The 23,778-nt window shown below is 46.0% G+C and overlaps 1 protein-coding gene across 1 annotated transcript; it reads right to left on the reverse strand.

The window, feature by feature from the left end:
• Positions 1-5,152: 5,152 nt before the first annotated feature.
• UPK1B (uroplakin 1B) lies at positions 5,153-21,748 on the reverse strand. The gene is made up of 8 exons (XM_034758582.1): positions 21,674-21,748; positions 14,328-14,415; positions 13,460-13,660; positions 11,802-11,876; positions 10,269-10,391; positions 9,668-9,847; positions 7,658-7,741; positions 5,153-5,916 (listed from the first exon to the last, which is right to left on the reverse strand). The coding sequence occupies exons 2-8, from the start codon at positions 14,394-14,396 to the stop codon at positions 5,866-5,868; spliced, it is 783 nt and encodes a 260-aa protein (XP_034614473.1). The 5' UTR covers positions 14,397-14,415; positions 21,674-21,748; the 3' UTR covers positions 5,153-5,865.
• Between the last annotated feature and the right edge of the window lie 2,030 nt (positions 21,749-23,778).

Here is a 23,778-nt window from a genome sequence, read left to right on the forward strand (position 1 = left end):
GACAGCTTCATGTCTAAGCATGTTTCCAAAGTGGCTGCTTTCCATTTCTCCTCAGGAGACAGGTTGCTAAACCTAGCACAGAGGAAGGCTCCTGTAGAAACCTGCCCTGCCGCCTCACACCCCAGCCCACCTAGTACTGTCAACAAGACACACCTCGCTGCTGCTAGGTCTTGACCTGACCTGGCCAGCAACCAACATAGAACTGGAGGCAAACTGGTAGCAAAGGAGAGACAGGCAGGGTAGGAAAGGACATTAGCCACATGGGGGGGGGGGGGGGAAGAGGGGTTGTTGGTGTGTGAACAAGGGCACTGGAATAGTTTGTACAGTGGGGGAGCTGACAGCCACTAAACCAAACTGTAAACCCTGGATATGATGGAAACCACTTCAAGCCAGGGGGTGCAGCAGCACTTCCAGCACCCCTACTTTCAGCATCTCTGCCTGTGAAAGAAAAAAACAAAAACACGTACAGGATAATAGCTAGAGATGGGAAAGGGCTGTTAGATCTTTGAGGCCATTCTCTGCCAGGGCAGGAGCCAGTCCTCAGATACAAGACACATTAGGCTAACTCATCTGAAGTTCTCTGAGGGTTAAGGATAAAATGGTTCAGGGCACTGCGGATTATAGACAGACTAGAGGTGCAAAATTCAGGTCTGGGTCTGGCTTTCAGGCTCCCAGAACTTAGCTAGAGCATGTGTGTTAAGGTGAGGGCTTTCAGTTCAGCCCATTATTAAAAAACAGGCACTAGCTTACTGCACGTTATATGCAAAATGTGGCTCAGGTGCCAGGGTTGGTTTTTGAGCTCCTACAAAGCCCCTGGGCATTCAGCTCCAGGCTCTTAATCCAGGCCTAGCTTTACAAGTGAGCTGTTTTGTGTTCCCAGCACATCTGTGGCAATGTATATATATATATATCTAATATTTCAATCCTTCATCTTAAAGGACCTGGAAATATTTATGTTCTTATTAAATTTATGAACGGCCATACCGGGTCAGACGGAAGTTCCATCTAGCCCAGTATCCGACAGTGGCCAATGCCCGGTGCCCCAGAGGGAATGAACAGATCAAGTGATCCATTCCCTGTTGCCTATTCCTAGCTTCTGGTGGAAGAGGCTTCACTATGTCCAAGACTATTCAGTTGCTGCTTAAGAACGAGCCACAAGGATTCAGGATGTGACTGTGGCTAGAGCTGGGTTCAGCTGGGGAAATAAAACATCTCATGAAGGAAGGGTGCAGACAGGCAAGACCTGAAGAGAAGAAAAAAAACCCAACGAACAATGATGGCTACAGCCCGAAATACGCTAAACCCCTTTCAAAAGCAGTGGGAAAGGGTTCTTGAATGCTGCAAACATTCATGCTCAGCAATCCGTATTATTCATTTGTATACCATGAAACATTTTACTTTAAGAACCAAACTCCTGGGATAGTGTAGTTGTTGCTGGGAGCAGGAATGGGATGCTAGAAGCCTGATTGATTCATAGTAGCATTGAAAATGGCAAAGACTCTGTTTGGAGCTGCCTCCACCAGCCCTGCAATCTCTCCACCAGCCACAACACCCTAACAAAGGTGCACCCACACTGGGAAAAAAACCTTGGGATTTTATCCCCTTAGCTAACATGGTAACATTCTAGTGTTTACCTGAACTAGCTTCCTGGGAGAACTACAAACTGCATTGACCATAGCAGGAGTTCACCTCAGCTGGTAGCCAACGTGGTAAAAACCCCAGTGAAAACTAGGCCTCAGCATCCTGCCCCAGCTCCCTTGATCAGTAAAGCCGCTTCCCTAACTAGAGGAGAGACCACCCATTTCCAGAGGAGGCTGCCTGCCTCCATGAGCAGCATTTCAGAGGCTTTTCTCAATCGCTACTGCGGGTGAGAGGAATTCTGTTACAAGCTGGCTGGTAAATTTTAGATTGCACTTTCCCTTGACAGCCCTGCTGTTGATGCAGGATGGCTCAGGACAATACTAGGATGCAAGGGGGGGTGTGGGCCAGAGCTTCTGTACAAGCAGTATAGGACACTAGGTGTATAGGCACAGTGTGTTGGTTTGTGCAGAGGTAACTGGGCACCACAGTGCTATGCAATGTCTGGCTGCAGCAGCAGGGCATTGCTTGTAGCTATCCTGTCATATTGTCAGAAGCCACTGGCCAGAGGTAGTGTAGGTCAAGAACAGGCTGAGGAGGAGAGTGAATGAAGGTCTGAGTGCAGGCACCTGCACAAGGAGACAAGATCATGTGTAAGAATGAAGGTACTTTTATGAGTGAGGCTACAGGAGAATGACAGCACAAGGGAGGGGGCAGGTGCATCAGAATATGAGAGGATGTGTACGTAGAACATAGCAGAAAGAGGAAGGCAGAACTAAACTGCAATGTGACTCAGAGAAACGAGAGCTCTCAGTGTTGCCAACACCAAGCATTAAAAAACAAAACCAAGATTTTATAAAATAAACCCACACTAACTGTAGGGTATATTTGGTGTCTGATGTTAAGCCTTGAGGGCACTCCATGTTTCCCAAGTTTTTCTCTACTATGATGAGAGATGGAAATGTTATAAATAAAAAACAGCTTCTTCTCACAGTTCCAGGAACTGGGCATACAAGAAAAATAGCAAATATCTCAAGGTGTATGATGAAAGTGACAAGAGGTAGCCCTACAACAGGTGCTGCTCTGCATATACAATTGATAGCTGGACATGAAAGTTACAAATGGGCATTTTTGTGCACAAATAATTAGAAGATTTGAGCCTCAGAGCCCTTCATCTAGGGAGATTACACAGCACGTGTGCATGTGTGGTGAGGGGATAGATACACTGTCAGGAGTTTTATTGTCACCTTATCTCAGTTCTACATTACTTATTCACATAGCCAAGCACTATGGCCATTTTGGAGATAAGGTAAGACCTACACCAAGCTGTAGTCCAGAATGTGGAAGCTAGGAGGGTCCCTCGATAGCTATTAATTAGCACATGAACCTGTTTGCTGCCATTCCTTATCTCTTGCGCTACCTTGTCTCTACTGCTCTGAACTTCCCCACCTACTATTGGAATCCTACAACCCCAGGGGGGATCTGCAGAGACTGGAATGAGGACCCTCAAAGCAGGAAAACCAGAAAAAGCTGTGCAGAATTCTTCTGAGCTTGCTTGACAGCATTCTACCATCACTCCACTCTGCTCTTGCCACCTCGGTAGAGATGCTTGAAACCGCCGTTCCAGACAACAGCACTGCTGCCACTCACCATAGTTGGCGTTTCTCTTAACTCCATAACACCAGCATCGAGTGATTAATTATTTTCAAATGTGATGGTCACGTAAAGGAAGTTTCTGCTCCTCCCACTTGTAGAGAAAGTTTAAAATGACCAGCCAGTAACCCAGAAGCTCAGGAACCCGAAAGCAAAATACAAAGAACCCCAACCTGTGATTTGTAAATAATGCTTTAAGCCAGTCATGATTGGAGTGCTTGGGGGAAGCAGTATTGAGACAGTACTAGGCAGACCTGTTTCCACTCCTTATTCACCTACAAAAGAAGTGGATCTGGCATCTGCTCTCCATTCCACTTGTCAGATTAGTTTCAGGGTCTTATTCAACCCTCCAGATAGCCCCACCTCACCAACAGCTATTAAAGCAGAAGTTTCCAAGGAGAAGATATTCTCTCAACTCAGCAATCTAATCCTGTGGTTTTGATTATTTCATTTTTGTAAGCCACTTCTTCAGTGACATCAGTACAGAGGAGGCTGTGTGGACCATCTTGCAGGCATTGTGGCTCTGCAGAGCTCCTGGGGGCAGCCTAAAACCAAGTAACAGCACAATCTCATGCTGAAGTGGGTATGTTACAAAAGCAGGTATTAATTCATGTGGGTGAAGGGCTGGCTGTCACACCAGAAGTGTGTTTGGAGAGAGTGGAGAAGCTGTATGTGTGCATGCTCACATAAAAATGATACCCCAATTTCTACTCTCCCTCCTCCCCACAGGTGTTTTGCCTCTAAATTGACATAAAAGCTCCAACTCTTTGCTATTGCTACCCTGACTTAGAAGTCACTGGTTCCCATATGTCTAATATCTAAAACTAAACTTGTAGCTTCAAGAGAGAGGTCTAAGCAAGAGAACCAACCCATCTGCTCAAGTCAACCCTGGGAGAGTATTTGGGACTCAACACTGCTTGTAGGGGTGCTTTAGAGTCCATAGTCTTGAAGGAGGCAGCCACCACACCACCAAGGCAGCCTGTCTTTTGTTGGGTTTCCCCCCCCTCCCTTCTAAACTCCTCCCTCCCCTCCCCCCCATTTTTTACCTCTGCCCCCAAATGCCACCCTGTGTCAGTGACCCACCTCTAATTCAAGAGTTCTATCCCACAGCCCTTTGTGATTAGACTGGCAAGTCTGTTCAGTGCCAGATTTTCCCCCACAGCACAACATTCTAGATGCAGACAGTGGCAACTCAATACCTGTGAGAAGTTTGGAGCCACCAACTTTTTGAACCTAGATCTGCATTGCCCAACATTTAGGTGTCTGGAGGCAGCTGGTGTAGCCTCCATTTACTCAAGATCCTGGACTGTGAGAATTTGAAACTCAGCTTTTTTATTAAAGATTTGGAGAATATACAGAAACACTGGAACAATCAGGGCAGCTGGTAGGTTCTTAGGAGCTGACCCCCTACACTTACACAGATTTCAGATAAAACATTCTGTACAAGGAGCACGTGTCACACAATGCATGTAACTTACAAAACATTCATTAGGAATTACACCAGACCAGAATGGACCCATTTAAGCCTGACTTAGGTCAATAGTAATTGTCTGCTTAACTGGGAGTTTTAACTGTTTATGCTAGGACAGAACTGGGGTTCAGTGAGGTTGTAGAAGAACATATGAGTAAGAATTAATGGTTGTCCTTGAAAGCAAATTACTCTACTTGATCAAGGGGGCTCAATTATATGCATTGAGTTAGCCGGAGATGGAAAGTGGAGTAGCCTGGTGGAGTTGGGAAAGGAGGAATATTTTGTCCTGTTAACACATTTGAGTACAAAACTGCATTTTTTCGAGATCTCCAAGGAGCTGTGAAAACTGTTGAGTCATATTAAGGAGGCAAAACATTGCATGCATTGGCACCATTTCAGAGAGATGGGTGTCCTATAGCTTATCAGTGATAAAAAAAAAAAAAAAAAAAAAAACAGAGGTAGGCTTGAACATGGGAAGCATATTATGATGTAGTGAGCTAGCCTCTGATTTGGGTTGACTAGTAACCTGCTTTTATCCTTTAAGACTGAGAAGTTAGGTATGGCAGAGGGTAGAAAACAGAAACAGTCGGCCTCCTTCTTAGAAGATGGAGATTTTTAACAGAGGCCCGAACTAAATATGAATGTTAAATAAACTTGGTGATTCTTGCAGTTACAGGTCTAAGTTTCCTCTTCCTTGCAGGGAGGAAGGCTCTCTGGTGTTGTGACAGCATCTCTCACTTGTACTGTATACCAACAGCCTTGTGCATCAAATTTGTTCTGATATCATTTACATTAGCCCTAGTTTAAAAAAATTGTTTTCTGGAGCAAGTACATTTATGGGCCATTTCCCTTTTCAAGGCCATCTCTGGAATGATCAGAGCATCTCTCAGACTCAAGAAGTCTTCAGAACAGTGACCCAAGTCAGTGAATAGGCGTAAAAGCTACAGAACTCCAGCGAGGCAAAGAGAAGGCATGTTCTTTCTTGGAAGGATCAGCTCAGTGTACCAGTCTGTCTCATTTTCAGGGAGATGGGGAAGGGATGGTAATGGGGGGGACTGGGAGAGCCTCAAATCCTCCATTAGTACAAGAGGAATAGTACAGATGAACGAATGCAGTTTCATGCACCAAGACTTCAGAGGGGTTGTTGGGAGGCCACTGGATCCTCAGTATTCAATTCTGCTCCAATAGAACATGGTGCAGATAAGAACCCAGAACTATAAAGAAAAAACGGCCGTTAGATAATGAAGAAAGCAGATTTAATTAAAAAAAAAAAAAAAAAAAAAAAACACACACATTGTCAGATGACATTTCAACCTTTCAGTGGATCAGGTCAGGGATTTCCATCACCAAATCCACCCCCGGTAGCCACAGAAGGTTGCAGTCTTCACACAGGAGCCAACTCTTCAATACAACAGTTGAGCTGGAGCAGGGCAAGCTATCTGCAGCCCACAACTCTGCAGTTAAGCACTTAATGCATTTTGTTCCACAGCTTATGTATTATTGATTTCAGTCTAGAGGTTGGTCTTGAACTTTTTTCTATGACTATTTATTTCTTAGGCAGGGCCGGTGCTACCATTAAGGCAAACTAGGTGGTTGCCTAGGGCGCCAAGATTTGGGGGCACCAAAAAGTGGTGCCCCCAATTTAAAAAAAAAAAAAAAACAGCGTTCCTACGCCCCCTCCCTGAGCGCATGGTCACCGCTCCACTTCTCCCGCCTCCCAGGCTTGCAGCACCAAACAGCTGATTGGCGCTGCAAGCCTGGAGGGGAGGAGAATTAGAGCGGGGGCGGCGTGCTCGGGGAGGAGGCGGAGCAAAGGTGAGCTGTGGTGGGGAGCCGTGCAGCGGCTCCCCGGGCTGGGCGGTGCCTTGGGGGGGGGGAAAGCTGCCGCAGGGCTCCCCACCCCAGCTCACCTCTGCTACACCCCCTCCTTGAGCACGCCGTCACTGCTCCACTTCTCCCGCCTCCCAGGCTTGCAGCACCAGTCAGCTGTTTAGCGCCACAAGCCTGGGAAGGGAGAAGAATTAGGGCGAGGGTGACGTGCGGGGAGGAGGCGGAGCAGAGGTGAGCTGGGGTGGGGAGCTGCTGCACGGCTCCCCCGGGGGGGGGGGAGGGGGAAGAACTGCCGGGGGGGGGGGGGGTGCGGAGCTGCTGCAGGGCTGGTGGGGATGCAAGGTGGAAGTTTTGCCTAGGGCATGAAACTTCCTTGCACCGGCTCTGTTCTTAGATGATTATTTCTCATCAAGAATAGCAAATACTCCCAAGTTCTGTATTTTTCTGCTCTCATGACAAGCCCAAAGAGCTTGGCCAAATGAATACTTCCAGCAAGAGTAATTGACACTTTTCTGTGAGCAAGACTGGAGAGCTGCACAAATGTTGGCAAAGAGCAAATAAGAGGAGTGGTGAATACCCAACTGAACATCTGTTTGCATTAACAGCAGCAAACTTTTTTGGCAACATTCATCACCTACCCCTAGGCTAAGGTGGGGGAGTTCATACTTATTAGCACACTTAAGTGCTTTCACTTTGTGGGCCATGGGATCAGTCCATTGCCAGAGGCTTTTGATTTGTAGAGTTAAAAGAAAGTGAGTTAGCTATACAGTACAGAGATTTTATTCTGAACATCAGCAGGGTGCACTTATGGGGATTAGGCACAGTTGCCATTAATTTCTCTGCATGTGGAGGTCAGATCAGAACTGGTGATCTTCAGAACACAGCCTTACTTAATGGAATGGAGCTAAAGCAGCTTAATCTGCAGACTGTCCTTCAAGGCAGCCCACATCCCTTACCCTCCCCCCAAGCATGTTCCCAATTCAGAACGGCCCTACGGTTGGATGCGGAGCTACTTGTTCTCCAGGGATCAGTCCTTTCACCAGTGCCAATCCCCATTTCTCCTCATGTTGTTGGGGGGCGGAGGGAGGGAAAGAGGGGAAAAGAGAGCAGATATTAGGTACTCACAGTCCAGCAGAGAATGGCGAAGCCAAACCAGGCAACACCCCAAGCATGTCTGTCCATTGGACCAGAGATAATGTCATAGCAACCCTGTGGGAACAGAGCCAATAAGCAAGTCATGACCAGAGTTTGCTTTTACCAACTATGTTACAAGCTCAGATCTCTCTTGGAGAGAGGTGGGGTTCTCATTCTCTAGGAATAGAAGAACACTGAACTAGCTAGTTAGACATTAACAAGTAAGCTAGAACATGCTTTGATTGCAAAGCAACCACCATGGTCAGAATGGTCTACTTGGTCTTAGGAGATAGTTCACAGTTGGCATCCCACCCTAGGGCTCTGCCAACTCCCTGATACAAGAGGAAGAAATGGATCCAGATTATGGCTTTATATTCCCTCTAGAAACAGATCGCTCTCAATTACTTCAGGCCAATTTACTGTATTAACTATGCCTTTCACTCCAAATCACCAGGAGAACATGAGATTTCTGTTTTGCCACAGGGAATATAACCGGGGATGACAGCCCTCTGCTAAGCTGCTAGAAGCTAAGGTCACCTGAATTTCCCCATAACCCCCACCTCCAAACATGCATCTTACATGCAGTCAGCAGCGTCTCCCTGGGAACAGGCTGCTCCACTGACTGGATTCTGCCATTCCAGCTGCCCACCATGCTCCCAAAAAACTGAGCACGGTACATTTTACCATGCACTGCCCCATGGCAGGTTGCTAGCATTTGGGAAAGGCATCAAAGAACCAACAGTTCCTTTTAAGCCATAGACGTTGGCAAAAGCTTCTCACATAGTGCCCTGTCAACATGGCTTTGTCCCTTCCCTCCTCTAGAATGGGGGCCTTTGGGTAGGTTAAAAGAGTTTAGTCACTATGTATGGGATATCAGTCACCATTCAACACTAGCTACTATACCAACCCTCTTGGTCATGAAGCCAGACACCCTCAGAATGCAATTCCTTTGGGTACTATTGTCCTTGGCTGGCATCTTGTACCAGTTCCACTGGGACAGCACCCCTCTATTGTCTCCTGCATTTAGGACCCTACCAAATTCATGATTCATTTTGGTCAATTTCACGGTCAAATATCTTAAAAATTGCAAATTACATGATTTCAGCTATTTAAATCTGAAATTTCACAGTGTTGTAATTGTAGGGGTCCTGACCCAAAAAGTTGTAGGCGGGGTTGCGGTACTGCTATCCTTACTTCTGCACTGCTACTGGTGGCAGTGCTACCTTCAGAGCTGGGAAGCTGGAGAGTGGCAGCTGCTGGCTGGGATCCTAGCTCTGAAGGTGGCGCCACCGCCAGCATAGAAGAAAGCATGGTATGGTATTGTCACCCTTACTTCTGCACTGCCACTCTCCAGCTACCCAGCTCTGAGGTTAGTGCAGAAGAAAAGGTGGCAATACCATGACCCCCTAAAATAACCTTGTGACCTCCCTGCACGTCTTTTGGGTCAGGACCTGCAATTTGAGATACTCTGGTCTCCCCCATGAAATCTGTATAGTATAGGGTAAAAGCACACAAAAGACCAGATTTCACGTGGGGAGACCAGATTTCATGGTCCGTGACACATCTTTCATGGGTGTGAATTTGGTAAGGCCCTACCTATGTCCTAAATATCAGAAATGCTCCTGTACTACTCTGTCCTGGGCCAGTGATATGGACAGGAAATTACAGAAGCATCTCCTCCTCAGAAAGGCTTTGGAAACTAGCAGATCTATCCTGTCCTGTCCCCCTAGTATGTCATAAGCTTCCAATCCCCATTGTTCTTCAAGTGGCATTCTGCCCCCATCCCCATGGGGTAATCCAGTGCTTAATTGGTGCCTAGGGCTGAGCCCTGGTACCTCTAGGCTTGGTAGTTCATAGCCCCAGCACCTCTGGGCTTACTGCATCAGTCATAAATGTAAAATAATTGCTTTAGCCCTGGCACCTCTTTTCATTACAAATGAAGCATGGAGATAATCCCACTAATCAATGAGAATTACAGTAAAAGTGGAGAGAGATTCTTGCCTTATTATTATAGTAGCCGGAAACTCCCAATTTGCAGCCATCCAAGTTGATTGGAATTCCTTGGACATCCATGACACAGCACTGGCGTGGCCAAGGGAACTCTGAGTCACTGTTCCTGCTTCTGAACACAGACATGTAGTTCTGCCAGTCAGAGGGGCCATTCACCCCACAGCACTGATTCTGGATTTGGGAGAAGGAAGGGAAAAAAAAAAAAAAAAAAAAAAGACAGAAAATTTATATTCCCCCTGCAACACAGGGCTACAAGCATTATACAGGAGCTGACATCCAGTCCTCAGTGGTTCCCCCCTTTCTCTCTCCTTCCCCCACACCCCCACTCCCAGAACAGTGACTAGCTTTCATCACACCAGGCATAAATATAGATTTATAGGAAAAGTAACATGTTGACAGATATTTCAGGGACCTGAAGCATCATTTGATGCACCAGCACCACTGGGATGCTGGAGGTTAGGCAGGGCCACATCTGAAGATTCCAAGCCAGATTCTAGCCTTTTTTATTACTGAAAGATTCTAGGGCGAGAATGAGAAATTCCAGACCTGTGTAATGTTTAGATTCGATCTTCAGTTATATGAGCATGATCACCTGTAGCATGAGGCGGTCCCACGTCCTGGTGACACCTTCACTCATCCACTTATCATCATTGCTGGCTGGCTCTGGGTTCTGATACTTTTCCAACATTTGCTTCAGGAAGAGATTGGGTGTGAACTACAGGGCAAGTGAGATAGAGAGCACACACGGTGTTATTAGATTCATAGAGTCCAAGGCCAGAAGGGACCACTGTCATCATCTAGTCTGACCTCCTGTATAACACAGTCCAGAGAACTTCCAAAACATTATTCCCAGAGCTGATCTTTTAGAAAAAGATTGTCTAGCTTCAAACTTCCCACCATTGGATCGTGTTGTACCTTTCTCTGCTAGACTGAAGAGCCCGTTAAATATTTGTTCCCCATGTAGATACTTATAGAATGTAATCAAGTCATCCTTTAACCTTTTCTTTGTTAAGCTAAATAGTTTCCAGGAGCTCAGTCTATCACTATAAGCCATGTTTTCTAATCCTTAAATCATTCTCTTGGTTCTTCTCAGAGTCCTCTCCAATTTATCAACATCCTTCTTGAATTGTGAGCACCAGAACTGTGCACAGTTCCAGTGGTCACACTAATGCCAAACACAGAGGTAAAAATAACCTCTCCCCTACTTGCCATTCCCCTGTTTATGCACCCCAGGATCACATTAGCTCTTTTAGCCAGAGAGTCACACTTGGAGTTCATGTCCAGCTGATTATCCACGATTACTGACAAATCTTTCTCAGAGCCCCTGCTTCCCAGATTAGAGTCCTCCATCCTGTATGTATGGCCTATATTCTTTGTTCCTAGATAGATACATTTAGCCATATTAAAAACACATATTGTTTGCTTGTGCCCATGTTATTAGATGCCTTTTTGAATTGAGTAGGTTTTCTGCTTCATTAGGAGTAGAGAACCAGCAAACAGTTTTGGACAACTAAGTTTGTTTGGAAGTCCTCCTCCAACCGGAGATGCTAGGAGTTCGAGAAGAAGGACTCTGGTATCTATGGGTTTTCTGATGCTTCCAGAGTCAGACAGCTGAACATGTCCTCAGAAGGGTTTGCTGGGGAGGCGGCAAGGGAAGAAGCGGTTTGTTAGTATCTGGAGGTTTGTTTGGACCCAAGTACTACACGTACAACTTTTTCCAACAGCTGGAAGAACCTACATGGGTCTCTCCCCTACACTAGTAATGCTCAAATGGTAGGACCAGAGGTCTTCCATCATTAATACCTACAATAGCATTGTCAATCTGCATCTGAAAAACAGGTCATGGTCCAGTAACCTCAGTTAATAGACAGACTTAGCTTGCATAAAGAAAGTCTTCTTTCCTTGACCCCAAGTTATGGAATTACACATGCCCCTAGGAGACTAGGCCCTCTCTTCAATGGTTCAGCAGTATCCATTACTGTCCAGTCTCTAGCCAGCCCTCTCCAGATTTCCACTCTGCCATAGCTGCATTGTATGCTTAGCGCTTTAGCATTTTGTGGACATGTTCCAACACCCCACCTCCATCCTACTCTTGAGAGAATATGCATGGAAAACCACCACTCACAAAATCTCGATGAGTTGCTGCTGTGATGCAAGAAGCCACTTCAAATCCATAGGTGACCAACATCAGAATGATATACTGGGAAAGAAGCAAAGCAGAAAGTACAGTTAGCTCTCCAACCTGGGTCTATTCTCACAACACGATGCATTTCAAAGTGTGGTGTTACAACATCAGAGTCAAAGTATTTTGGAGCAGGGTTCCTTCCCCATTCCATCCTATGAGCACTAACCTCCACCCGTACCATACCTGAACAACCCTGAGACTCAGAATTAAGTTCCACCACCGTGAGAGTCCCATTCATCCAAGTTCTACCCTGTTAACAGATACATTCCATAATCTGGATTTAAGGGAAGCCCTGTCATTAGTGATTGTCTTATTCCCTGGAGCATAAGGGTTCATATGCTCATTTTATTTGTATTCTGCCTAATGGCACTCCGACTACTCTGATTATCAATAGTGGTGTCTTATCCTTCTTAGGAAGCAGCTACATTCTTTGCCCCACTGATATCTTGAGAGTGCAAGTTTGAGGTTTATTACAGGGTGTAGAAAATTAGTTATGTTATCAGTCTTAAAATTTGTTTCACAGAATTTCTAGATTGCTCTTTATGCTGTAGGCACAGATCAGACTTCTCCACTCTGCCTCTTTAATAGAGCTTCTGAAGAAAGAGATAAGAAGCTGCATAATGATCGGTTGACTAAGCATCCAAACACCATTTTAGCATTGTCCATGACTTGTCCAGCAACTCCAAAACATGTCCCAACCATATAGATATTATGGAAGGCGAAGTTTCCTCACAGCAGTGATTTAATCTTACTTTGATGTTCAGAAGCCTAGGTAGAGGTATCAGTATTTGATGCCACCCAGCAGCAAATAATGAGGACAAGTTTGAGTGGTCAATAGGGATTTACACTGTATGACCATGTCAAATATGTTGTTCAGGATTCTGCTGGAGACTCAAAGACCAATCAAGGCGTTTGTACCACACCTGTAGCCACATGCTGCCATATTAAGGTATCCCAAGGAACGGTGTCACTATATTTTCTAAAAACCCAGACAACTTTAATACAGCTACAGTCCTTCCATTGCAGTGTTTGCGTCCTCTAGACCTGGTGACAGGCATCAGAACCCACCACAAGACCACCATTTTGATTCCTATTCCCTCAGAATCTCTCTCAAACCAACCCAGATAATGGCGGAAGGGAAGCCTGTTATGATATGAACCCCCTACTGGACTCAGTTCAGTTAAAAAGGAACCATTTCCCTCCTTTTCCCTATTGGTTTTCCAAATTTACTTTTCCCCACGATAGAACAAAACTGAGGCAGCAAGGGCCAACTTATTTTGAAGGGAACAAGGTTCAGTCCTCCTGGTCACGGGTTTGAGTTGTGGTTTAGTTACCATGGAAATAGTCTCCCACACTCATGTCCCTCTTCCTGGTACAGATTCTTTTTGTTTGTGGACAATGTGGCTGTCCTAGGTGTCAAAGAGGAAAGGGGTGGCCCTTTAGGCACATAGGGCCCTAATGCCATTTAAGGCCTGGACAGTTACAACCCAAATCTTGAAGTTGCTGTGTTCAACAGCTTGTGAGCACAGGGGGCAGAAGACTGGAATAACATGATCTCAGTCTGTTAACGACCTGTGGACTAATATCACTTCACTTACCACCAGCAGCATTGTCCGGTTTGACTTAATGACTCCAATGATGCCCAGGACAGACAGATTAAAGAGAGCAAAGCCAACAAAGATGCCAATCCAGGCTGCACCGTAGATGTCATCGTTATTAGTGGCTTCAAGCAGAGGGTACAGAGTCTGCTGATCCGACACGAAGAAGATGCACTCTGCCGTCAGTGCAATGCCGCACATCTGAGAACCAGAAGTCAGACTCCCATCAGGTCAGCCCAAAGCAGTACCACAGCTATGTCCAAGGAGAGCTTCTATTAATCACATTCCTCCTCCTGCCCCACACACAAGGCACAAACTTCCCAGCGAGACCACTCCCTCCCCACAGGCCCACAATCCATTGTGTTCTGTCCTCCCATGGGTATTGGAAACATAAAACCCACTGAGCGTAGGCCCTCTCTTCCCCAGGCCAGCACAGATCATACCTGCTGGGCTTGTCTTAAAACTAGATTTGGAGCATTCCTTTAAGAACGGCATGAACATAACCCTTCCCGTCACTGTGGGAAGGAGCTGGGCTGGAAAGAGGAGTTCAGGAACCAGGGCTCTTCCCTCCAGAACCCATGGCACAAAAGCTTGTTCTTCTAGATGTGCTGTTGCTTCCCCTACTTCCTACCAGGCCAGGTACCCTCACCCATCCATCCCTTACAGAATTAGTTTGCTTGCATGACTCAGCCTGGACCTTGACCTCTCACCTAGCCTTGCACTTATTTTATTTAGACTGAAGTGGTAACATGAAGAATGACCCCATTGCTGGGCTGTGCCTTTTATTACAATGCATCTGATGAGGAGTGAAGAGCCCCTAAAGAAACCATCTCTCCACCCCCACCCCTCACAGCCTCAGATCACTTACCCCAATAATCACATTGCCAAGAATTAGTAGGGCTTGGAAAAAGCGCACTCCATTATCGCCTTTCGCCATCTTCAGCTCCTCATGCAACCTAGAGGGGGGAGAAAAGTGTTCAGGACACACAAGTCTCACAGGTTTATTCCAGAAATGGCTTTTCTCAGGGATAATGTCCAAACAGAACCCCACAAGCCCCCACATACACTCTTCTCCTCAGCTTCCAGTTTCAGAAGGGAAGTGTCAGTGCTGGGGAAAGTTATCCTGTTAGTAGTCTGAGCTCCCGCAGTAATCCAAGTGGCAGGGAGATCAGCAATATTTGTGTGGGCTGCTGGAGATGGTTCGGGCCTTGCCTACACTAGGATTTTTACCCACCAGCTGGCAGCATCATAGTGCAAACCTGTAGCATAAGCACTAATGCAGCTACATCACAGCTACAGTCCCTGTGTATACCATAAAGACAAGGCATAGGAGTTAAAGAGTTGGATGGACCCTACACACGTCTTCACTGAAGACATCTGCTCCATCCCAGACAGCTATTTACCCTGTAACCTCTCCCCCAACTCCACCACAATTGAACTATGAGCCAGTTTTGTGATGGCCACTTCTGCTTTGTCATAAACACCAAACATGCTCATTTTCCTATAGAGCTTCGGGTCCAGGTCAGAGATATCTGGTCTATTTGCATGCCAGCAAATCACAGCAGTCTAGTCTAGGGCTTTGGTTTATAGCTAGTATATAAACTTTCTGGTGACTTCTTTCTTCCCGACTCATACCTACTGGCGAGATCATCGTCTCCTTCTCCAACTGCGTACTTCAGGCTATGGCTTCTGTCTCTGAAGCAGTGCTACTTCCTTTGGTTTCCACAGCAGATAACCTGCAGCAAATCTGACCCAGTGTCTTTCTAGTGAGAGACACCCAGGTTGGGAACTGAAGCTACCCTAAAGCACTCCTTACAGAGAGGGCGTGAGGGAGGAAGTTGAACCACTAGCAGCGGGAACATGGAATACTAGCTTAGTAGCATTCCAGCTACATTCTCAAACTCTCTACCCTGCATTCTAGTCCCAAGCACTCCACATGGAATTCACTCTTCTCCAGTGAGCTGCACGGCATCCTCCACAGGGTCAAGAACCCTGGAAAAAGACAAGTTCAGATTCTGTATCTGATGGGAAGGTGATAAAAGCCCTCCTCCAAGGGGGACTGAGTGAGTGAGTGTGTGAGTGTGTGGGGGAAACAAACAAAAGAAACAAAAAACCCCACAACAACTGTGATTGTGGGGAGCTGCACAAAACCCGAGCTGTCAACAGAAGCTTAAATTAGGCCTCATTCATACCAGCTTCTATACCAATGGGACAGGTAAAGTTTACGAGCGGATAAGGTAACAAGTCCACTCCTGGAATGTCTACACTAGCAATTTCTTATTCGAATTTCCATACTGTTGCTAACCCCAGAGAGAAATCTTAGTAATGTTAGTATAGATAAAGCCATACAGTCAAATATTAGAGGGATGCAACGTTACCCTGCATAGGAAAAGGTGGGCTGAGAAGAAATGCACACCTGATGACCTCTTCCTCTTTACTAAGCCCTGGTCTCCCTTCCCACAGACTTCCTTAGGTCCTCTGAACTGCAGTGGGGCAACCAACAAGCCACAGGAAGTTCTCTGGTGGACCACCAAGCATGTAGACACCAATAGAAAGAAGAGTTACCTAAGCTTCCATGACCTCCCTCTACAACAGCTTTTCTAAGGCTATTCTTACACGAATGGCAAAAGACAACCAGAATTCCATGCAACTGCAGCAGTGGTGGAGTTGCTAACAGAGAGAGACCTCAGGCATTTTTACCACTTCTCTGGGGATGCGCCACTTGTAGTCCTACCATAATGTAGTTGGTTCGTGTAGACACCCAAGCACAGTGCTGCAGACCTGCCAACCTCAAATTGGACACCGTTCCTACAGTTTGGTTTAGCCACTGTCTGCTGTATGCACTTGTACATAAGAAAGAAGAGGAGTTCTTTAGGGAGCCTCAAGCTCTGAGGACAGTGTAGTTTTAGAAGAGCCTCACACAGGAGACAGCGTGGAAGGGAAGGAAATCATCCCTACTAGAACCTGAACAGTGCTCTGCACACTTCATGGGAAAGAGATGGTTCTAAGCTCAAAAGGAGGCTTTTTCTGGACCAGATTGTTGTGGGTCAAGGCTGCTCTGGGGCACAGGTTGGAAACTAGGAGCTAGATCCAGATAGGTGTTTAAGTGTTGCAATTCTCAGTGTCGCAGCACTCAAAATTTAGGTCTCCTGCCACCAAGTGGAATCCACAAGCCCTGGAGCAGGTACCCAGGCTCCCTGTACAATGAATAGGGATACCATGGAGAGAGGCTCCTAAGGAAAGGATCCACAAAAGCAGCAGGGAACCACCAAAGCTAGCCAATGGGAACATGCCGAGGAGCTAGGGCTGGGAGGAAGCACCTCTCTCTGCTAGGGATTCTCAGGTGTGGAGTCAGGTGCCAAGGCCGCTTTTTGGAATAAACAGGGCAGGGGAAGAGGGGAAGTTTGTGGCAGCTCCCCCTTATAAGCTTTAGCTCAATGGTTAGAGCACTCACCTAGGATGTGGGGGAGACACAGGTTCAAGTCCCCTCTCTGCCTGAAGAGAAGATGTTCAAATTGGAGTCTCCCATGTCTCAGGTCAGTGCTCTAACCACTAAGCTCTGGGATATTCTGATGTCTGGGCTCCCTCAGTGTCTCCTGTTGAAGCGGTTTCACTGGGTGTGAAATAAATATTGGACCGGAGTGGGAGTGCGAATAACTCTATAGGGAGTGCCCTAACCACTTGAAATGCTTGTCCAATTCCCTGCTCTACATTAGGCAGAGGAGGGAATTAAACATGGGTCTCCCATATTGCCGGTGAGTGCTCTAACCACTGGGCTAATGGTTATAAGAGAAACCACCTCCTCTCCACCAGCCATGGGGAGTTTTAGGGTGCTTTGAGCACAGCCACTGGGTCAGGTCTGCAGGGGAATGCCTAGTTTGAGGATCCTGCTGTGTCCGAGGTCTGAGATTGGCACCTAGACTGAGGTGGCTGGATGCACTCTCTAGCAGAAACATAGGCAACTTGGAGACTTTAATGGTCAAAATTCAGGCTCTTGGGGTCCTAAAGGCCCAATAGAGTTAGGCAGCAGCTGAGCAAGGGGGTTGAAGATTTCAGTGGTGTCTAAATGTGGGTGTAAAGTGCTTAAGTCCTCATGTGTAACTAACCCCAGGTTATTGCAGACCAGCCAGTTATTTGAGGAATCTTGCTTAGGATGTGTCCTCCCAGCCACACCCTCACCCCCTATGAGCTAAATGCCTTCTGCAAACTTTGGATATGCTGCATGTTCTCAGAGCCTCCTCTATTGGCCAGATCCTGCCTGCCCCAAGCCTGCTACTACTGTGTGCACCCATGCCCAAGAGAGAAGCTCCAGGACTTCCACAGAAAGAAAGGGTCAGCTTTCAAAAATACCTGCTTTTGGGAGGAGGAATGGGGCAGGTATATAGTCCTCACCATCTGTGTGCCAGCTGCCTAGTTACAGATTCCTAGTAACATGGTGGAGACACCAGCCCTTTACTAGGGAACATGAAATTACAAGGAGAGTAAAGGCTGAATAGAATGAAATAAATGCAGAGACAAAGAAGGGAGAGAACCTTTACTAGAAGGCCTTATGAGAACAGTAACATGGGGCAGCATTATGCAGAGCATAGCGCACCAGTAGGAGTCAGAAAGCCCTGAGTTCTATGCCCAACTCTACCACCATCTCCTGGTGTGACACCAAGAAACTTACTTCCTCAGATTCTCCATGTTACAGATGGGAAATAGTACTTCCCTACCTTTGAAGAATGCCTAGTTGAGACTGAAAACCATGCCAGGTGTCATGACAATGTCTGGACCTACTGGGCAACCAGAGAAACTCTCCTCCGAAACAGATGAGCTATGAATGCCCTGGGACTTCACACATCCCAAATCAGCCCATTCTAAACACCTCAGAGCAGGGATAAATTACAAGTGAGAGCAACTAGCACAGCACTTGCTACGTTAATGCACCTGCAGAGGCAAGAGAAGAAACTCTGCACGTTAGCCTTGGTTGAATTGCACACGTGTAAGTGTAGGGAAGACCTCAAATCTACATTGATCTGGAATAGTAGGAGGGCCTTCTCCTCCCATACCTGACAAAGAGATGGAGGCCAGCAACTCCTGTCTGTTGTCTTTAGTCGAGGGTGTCCAGAGGAGGGATTAAGTCTTTCATATAAAGAAAGTTTTTGTATTGGTTTCCAACCCAACGCAAGTTGCCTCCAGTCCAATTGAAGGCAGGGGAAAGATGGGGCTTCACATAGGACCCCAAGTGCTTCATATATTAGGTCTATATGAAACAGAAGGAAAGCCAGGGGTTGGGTTTCCTCCCTCTCAGGGGAAATCTAGACCTCCGGCTTGAATGGAATCATTGTTGTCAGTTAAGTCAAATGATAAACTCTTGCTAGATTTCAGAGTAACCACATCGAGGGTATTGCAGTTCTAGGTATAACTGTTCAGTAGATATCATTTGAAACCCCTTTGCTGTTCCACCCCCACCCACCCATTGCACCCTATGTTTTCCCTCAGCTGTCCCACCAGCCACTCCCAAAATCTGGCCATGACCCAGTTCCTCTGTCTCCCTAGAGCATGTGGGACTCGGTAAGTTAGTCAGACTTCAAGAGTTGCAGCATCACTGATCTTCAGTAAACTATGGGCAGGTCTGTGCTTTCTGTGCCCCGTAAGCTGCACTAGGAATGGGCTTGGCCTATACTCCCTCCCCCTACACACAACAACAGGCTGTGATAGACTCATAAGGCCAGTGGGGGGAAGTGGAAAGGATGCACTGAGAACTAAGTCCATTAGTGTTTTGGGTGCCCAAACCAAGCCAGTTTTTCAGAGGAACCAAGCAGCCACATCTCTCATCCAGCAGCAGCTCCAGCAAGTCCAGCTCAAGACAGTTTTTAGGCCTTCATTATACTTAACTCCTGTGTTGGAAGTGGACAACCTGATCTATTCCTCATAAACTTGACAGTGAAATGGATAAGGGCATGTGCACTCAGCACTCCAGGTAACTCTAGCTGAACACTAATACTGACTACTACAGAAGAAACTGGGCATATAGCCTTGCCTTCTGCACAACGGGGTGGGGAGGGATAGCTCAGTTGTTTGAGCACTGGCCTGCTAAATCCAGGGTTGTGAGTTCAATCCTTGAGGGGGCCACTTAGGGATCTGGGGCAAAATCAGTACTTGGTCCTGCTAGTGAAGGCAGGGGGCTGGACTAGATGACCTTTCAAGGTCCCTTCCAGTTCTAGGAGATGGGCTATCTCATAATTAATTAATTAAAAAAACAGAAGTCTTTCATTCTGCAGGCACCACCACTTAAGTGTGTGTGTGGGGGGGGCAGCATTGCATCTTTTCTTCTTGCCCCATCTCCAACTTGCCCATCACATTAGTGCTCCCCTCAGAATAGCAACTAGGCTAATGTACTACCAGTTCTCTCCTCACACCCCCTCCCTCTCACTTTCATGGAGCTGTTTCTGCATCACATTCTTAATGAGTGCGGTAAGAGGCTAGAGACAAGGGACCCAGTCGTTTTACTGAGCAATCTCATGTAGGATTTACCCATCATTCAATCCAAGGTGCCCATTCCAAATGCGTCAGCAGTGACATTCATTTGAATGACATTCAGAGTCATTCATGCACAACAAACAAACCAAGCCTTACAGCAGCAGAAAGATTTGGTTCACCCACCCAGCACTAACCTGCCTTTAACCTGATTCATCTGAGAGGGGCAAGGACCACACCTTCCATTTCTCTAATTAACAAAGCCCAGATTACAGAACATTTCCCTTCCAGCTTTAGAAAAATGTTTTCACTCATGTGAGGAGAATGAGAGACTTCAGCCAAATACCAAGGTGTGTTTCTTAAAGCCATTTCTCAGCCTAACCATGGAGGGTTACTGCATTCTGCTTTCTTCATGCATTCAAAATACAAGTTCCACTCTTGTATGCAGGGGTATAGCTGTGTGGGTCCCAGAATATTAGAGAGACAAGGTAGGTGAGAGAATATCTTTCATTGGACCAACTTTTGTTGGTGAGAGATGAGTTTACACAGAGCTCTTCTTCAGGTCAAGAAGAACTCTGTGTAAGCTCAAAGCTTGTCCCGGTCACCAACAGAAGCTGTAATATTTTTATTAGACCCTCACCCCCCAATCTCTCTAAAGTCCCATTCTGAACAGCTGCTAAAGGGTAACTGAGGGCTGACAGTAGGGGAGACAGGTTTTCATTAGACAAAATGACATTTAGTGGAAAAAGCCTCAAGGACTTTGACAGTTAGTCTCCAAAATTTAAGATACTAACTAAAGATGAGGGGAGAGAGATATAATCTTATGGATAAATTTAGCCACCATATAGAATACTTTAAACATTGTGGATGAAGTGGGATTTTTACCCACAAAGGCTTATGCCCAAATAAATCTGTTAGCTTTTAAGGTGCCACTGGACGGACTCCTTGTTGTTTTTGTGGATACAGACTAACACAGCTACCCCCGATAAAAAACAAACTCTATAGGAGCGGAGCATTTTACAAGTGTTGGTTTGCCCTTAGTAACTTTGCGGTCTTTGAACGACTGTACATACAACAAGCTCCTCTAATAATTTCACCCACCACTGAAATGAAACAGCAGCTTGTTTAACAGCACTCAAACATTAGAGGTTTAGAAAAGGAAGAGTAGCCAGCCAGTTAATTCAGACCACAGTAATGAAACAGCCTCACCAAACAAGCCTCAACCAAACTTACTAATTAAGTGTCCTTTAGAGAGAAATTGTTTGCTATGAAAGCATGCTTGTCAGAACACTGGAGTGCCTGTTCAATTATCCAGAGTAATCACCTAGGAAATAAAGTTGGGATGAACAATTGTTTTCTTCCCTCCCTCATTAACTTTATAGAGCCAAACCAGAAGAGGTTTCCCCCCACCCTTCTGCTTCTTTCAGAAGAAGAGGAGTAAGTGTAGCACTCACACTTTAGCTGTGACCCTTACTTCCTGCCCCCCAGATATGTTGGCAACACATAATGCTCCTTTTTTAATATACCTTCAAGAAGCAAATTAAAGGGATAATACAGAGTAGGCAGCCTGCAGCTAGAAAAGAAAAGATACTTAATAAGCTCTTGCAGTTAATTCCACCCAATTACTAAACACCCACTCACTTCTAGTGCTAGAGAACTAAAATAAACCATTAACTATGAAAGCCTCCTTATTTATTGTCACACAGCAGTACCTTGAATATCTCATTAAAAGGAATACAACAATTTACTCACCTTCTTTACTGTGCTGCTATCCCACAGAAACTCAACCACACCTGTAAAGCTAAGCAAGCCCCCGCTGTAGCTCAGCCTGTCTTTAAAGGGCCCTGAGTGCTTGGGAAAAGTGGTTTTGATTGGTGGGGTGTGCAACACATGAGAGGAACCTGTTTCTAGCCAAACCTGTTCCTGGGTTGGGATGGAAGCAGAAGGTGTCTCTTTGATTCTGTGATTGTACTGGAATGTGGTTGTACTGAAAATACACACACTAAAGTGTTTCCATTATTATTGTCTATTGGGGTGGACAGGTGACTCACTCCTATGAGATCTCTGAACTTTAGAAAGGATGGGTGAATAAGTACATAAATGTGAATATTACTGACTGACGAACTGTTGTTTTAATGACTATTCGGTGTCTCCAAAGAAAATGCTCTGACTAGAAAAGACAGAAGAGTTTTTTAACAAATGTCTTCACGTAATCCTGTCCTGAAAAAAGAGGGGTGGGGGAAGAAAGAAAAACCCCACCAAATTGGGCTTGCACCCTGCTCTGTTTCTTTATGGTCCATAAAGAAGGCATGAAAGATAGGTGTGTTTGTTAGATCTTTTTTTACATTAGAAATTCAGGTTTTACCTACCCTAGAAGACTCTAGATGCCAGAAGCTGGGAATGGGCAATAGGGGATGGATCACTGGATGATTACTGTTCATTCCCTCTGGGGCACCTGGCATTGGCCACTGTCGGAAGACAGGATACTGGGCTAGATGGACCTTTGGTCTGACCCAGTAATGGACGTTCTTATGACTCTATGGATGACTAGAGAACTAGTAGGATTATGATATCACACTTGGGCATTGATCCTGCACATGCTTAATATTGCACACGATGAGTAGTACATAAAGTGCATAAAATTAAGTATGTGTGGAAGTCTTTGTAGGATCACTGAGGGGGCGAAAGTTGGTTCACTGGGAGAGGAGAGGGCTGAGGAGCATTTGAGACAAAGGATGTCTTTGTTTAAGATTCAAAAGCCCCTTCCATTCCACTCGGTTAGGGTCTGTGAAAACTCACGGTCTACATTTCTGAGATCGCCAGCTACTGGGATGACTATACTTGACCTTCTTCATATTTTTATGTTAAAAAACAAATGGGGTGGGGGTGGGGGTGGGGGGGGAAGAACCTTAGGGATGGGGGTGCATGGGGTCCTAATCTTTCAGGACCTCTTTATGCATCAAAAAGTGCATAAATGGGCACAAACTAAATTTTTGAATAAATCCTCAGTAAGTCACTTTTAAAGTGCCTTAAGGAATGAGAATTGTGAAAGGTCTTAACATTCTGGGGGCCTCCCCTCCAGATATCTAACCAGGGTCTCTAAACAACCAAAGAAAGCCCAGCTCCTAGAGAATGAAGGCCAGGTTTTTCACAGAGTCCCATGCCTGCTGGACAGGACTTTGGTAGTTTAACCTGGGCTCTGTGGATACCTACCTATTGCTGTCAGGAGAACCACATTAGATTGTCACAAGGCCAAGTGAAGAAGTAACCAGCTGTTCCATACAACCACTGTTCTTGTGACACCTGGGGTAGATTGGATAAGGGGGAACTGGGGAAAAGAAAGCATTAAGGAGAAGTGTCTGTCACTTGTCTTGTTGGGGCGATGAATGTGTGAGGAGATGGGAGTGTTTGGTTGAGATAACAGTCCCCTAGAGGTATGAGGCAAAGTCTGCACTTCATCAGAGAAAGTTTCCCTGGTTAGAGGACACTTTAAGTGGCATTGGGGTTTATGCTGTTACTAAAGAATTCATGGCAAGATTTAAAATATTTACGCTCCCTAGAAGCACAGATTCTAAGCCCAACTGAGTTGATTCATCCCCCTGGTTCTTTTGTAGTACTGGAGAGAAAATGAGTGGCATGCAGTTTACTGGTCTGCTCTGCTCTACTCTACTGGACATGAAAGATCCCTGGGTTACAGGCATGCGTCTTGGCTTCACAGACCTGCCAGGCTATATGTGCCACAGCAGCAGCTAAATGCAGGGGTCCATCTTTTGGCTGCAGTGGTGATAGTTAGGGTTACCATATCTCAAAAATAAAAAAAGAGGACCCTCCACGGGCCCTGGCCCCGCCCATTTCCC

The sequence above is a fragment of the Trachemys scripta genome, chromosome 1, assembly GCF_013100865.1.
Source record: "Trachemys scripta elegans isolate TJP31775 chromosome 1, CAS_Tse_1.0, whole genome shotgun sequence".
NCBI lineage: Eukaryota > Metazoa > Chordata > Testudines > Emydidae > Trachemys > Trachemys scripta.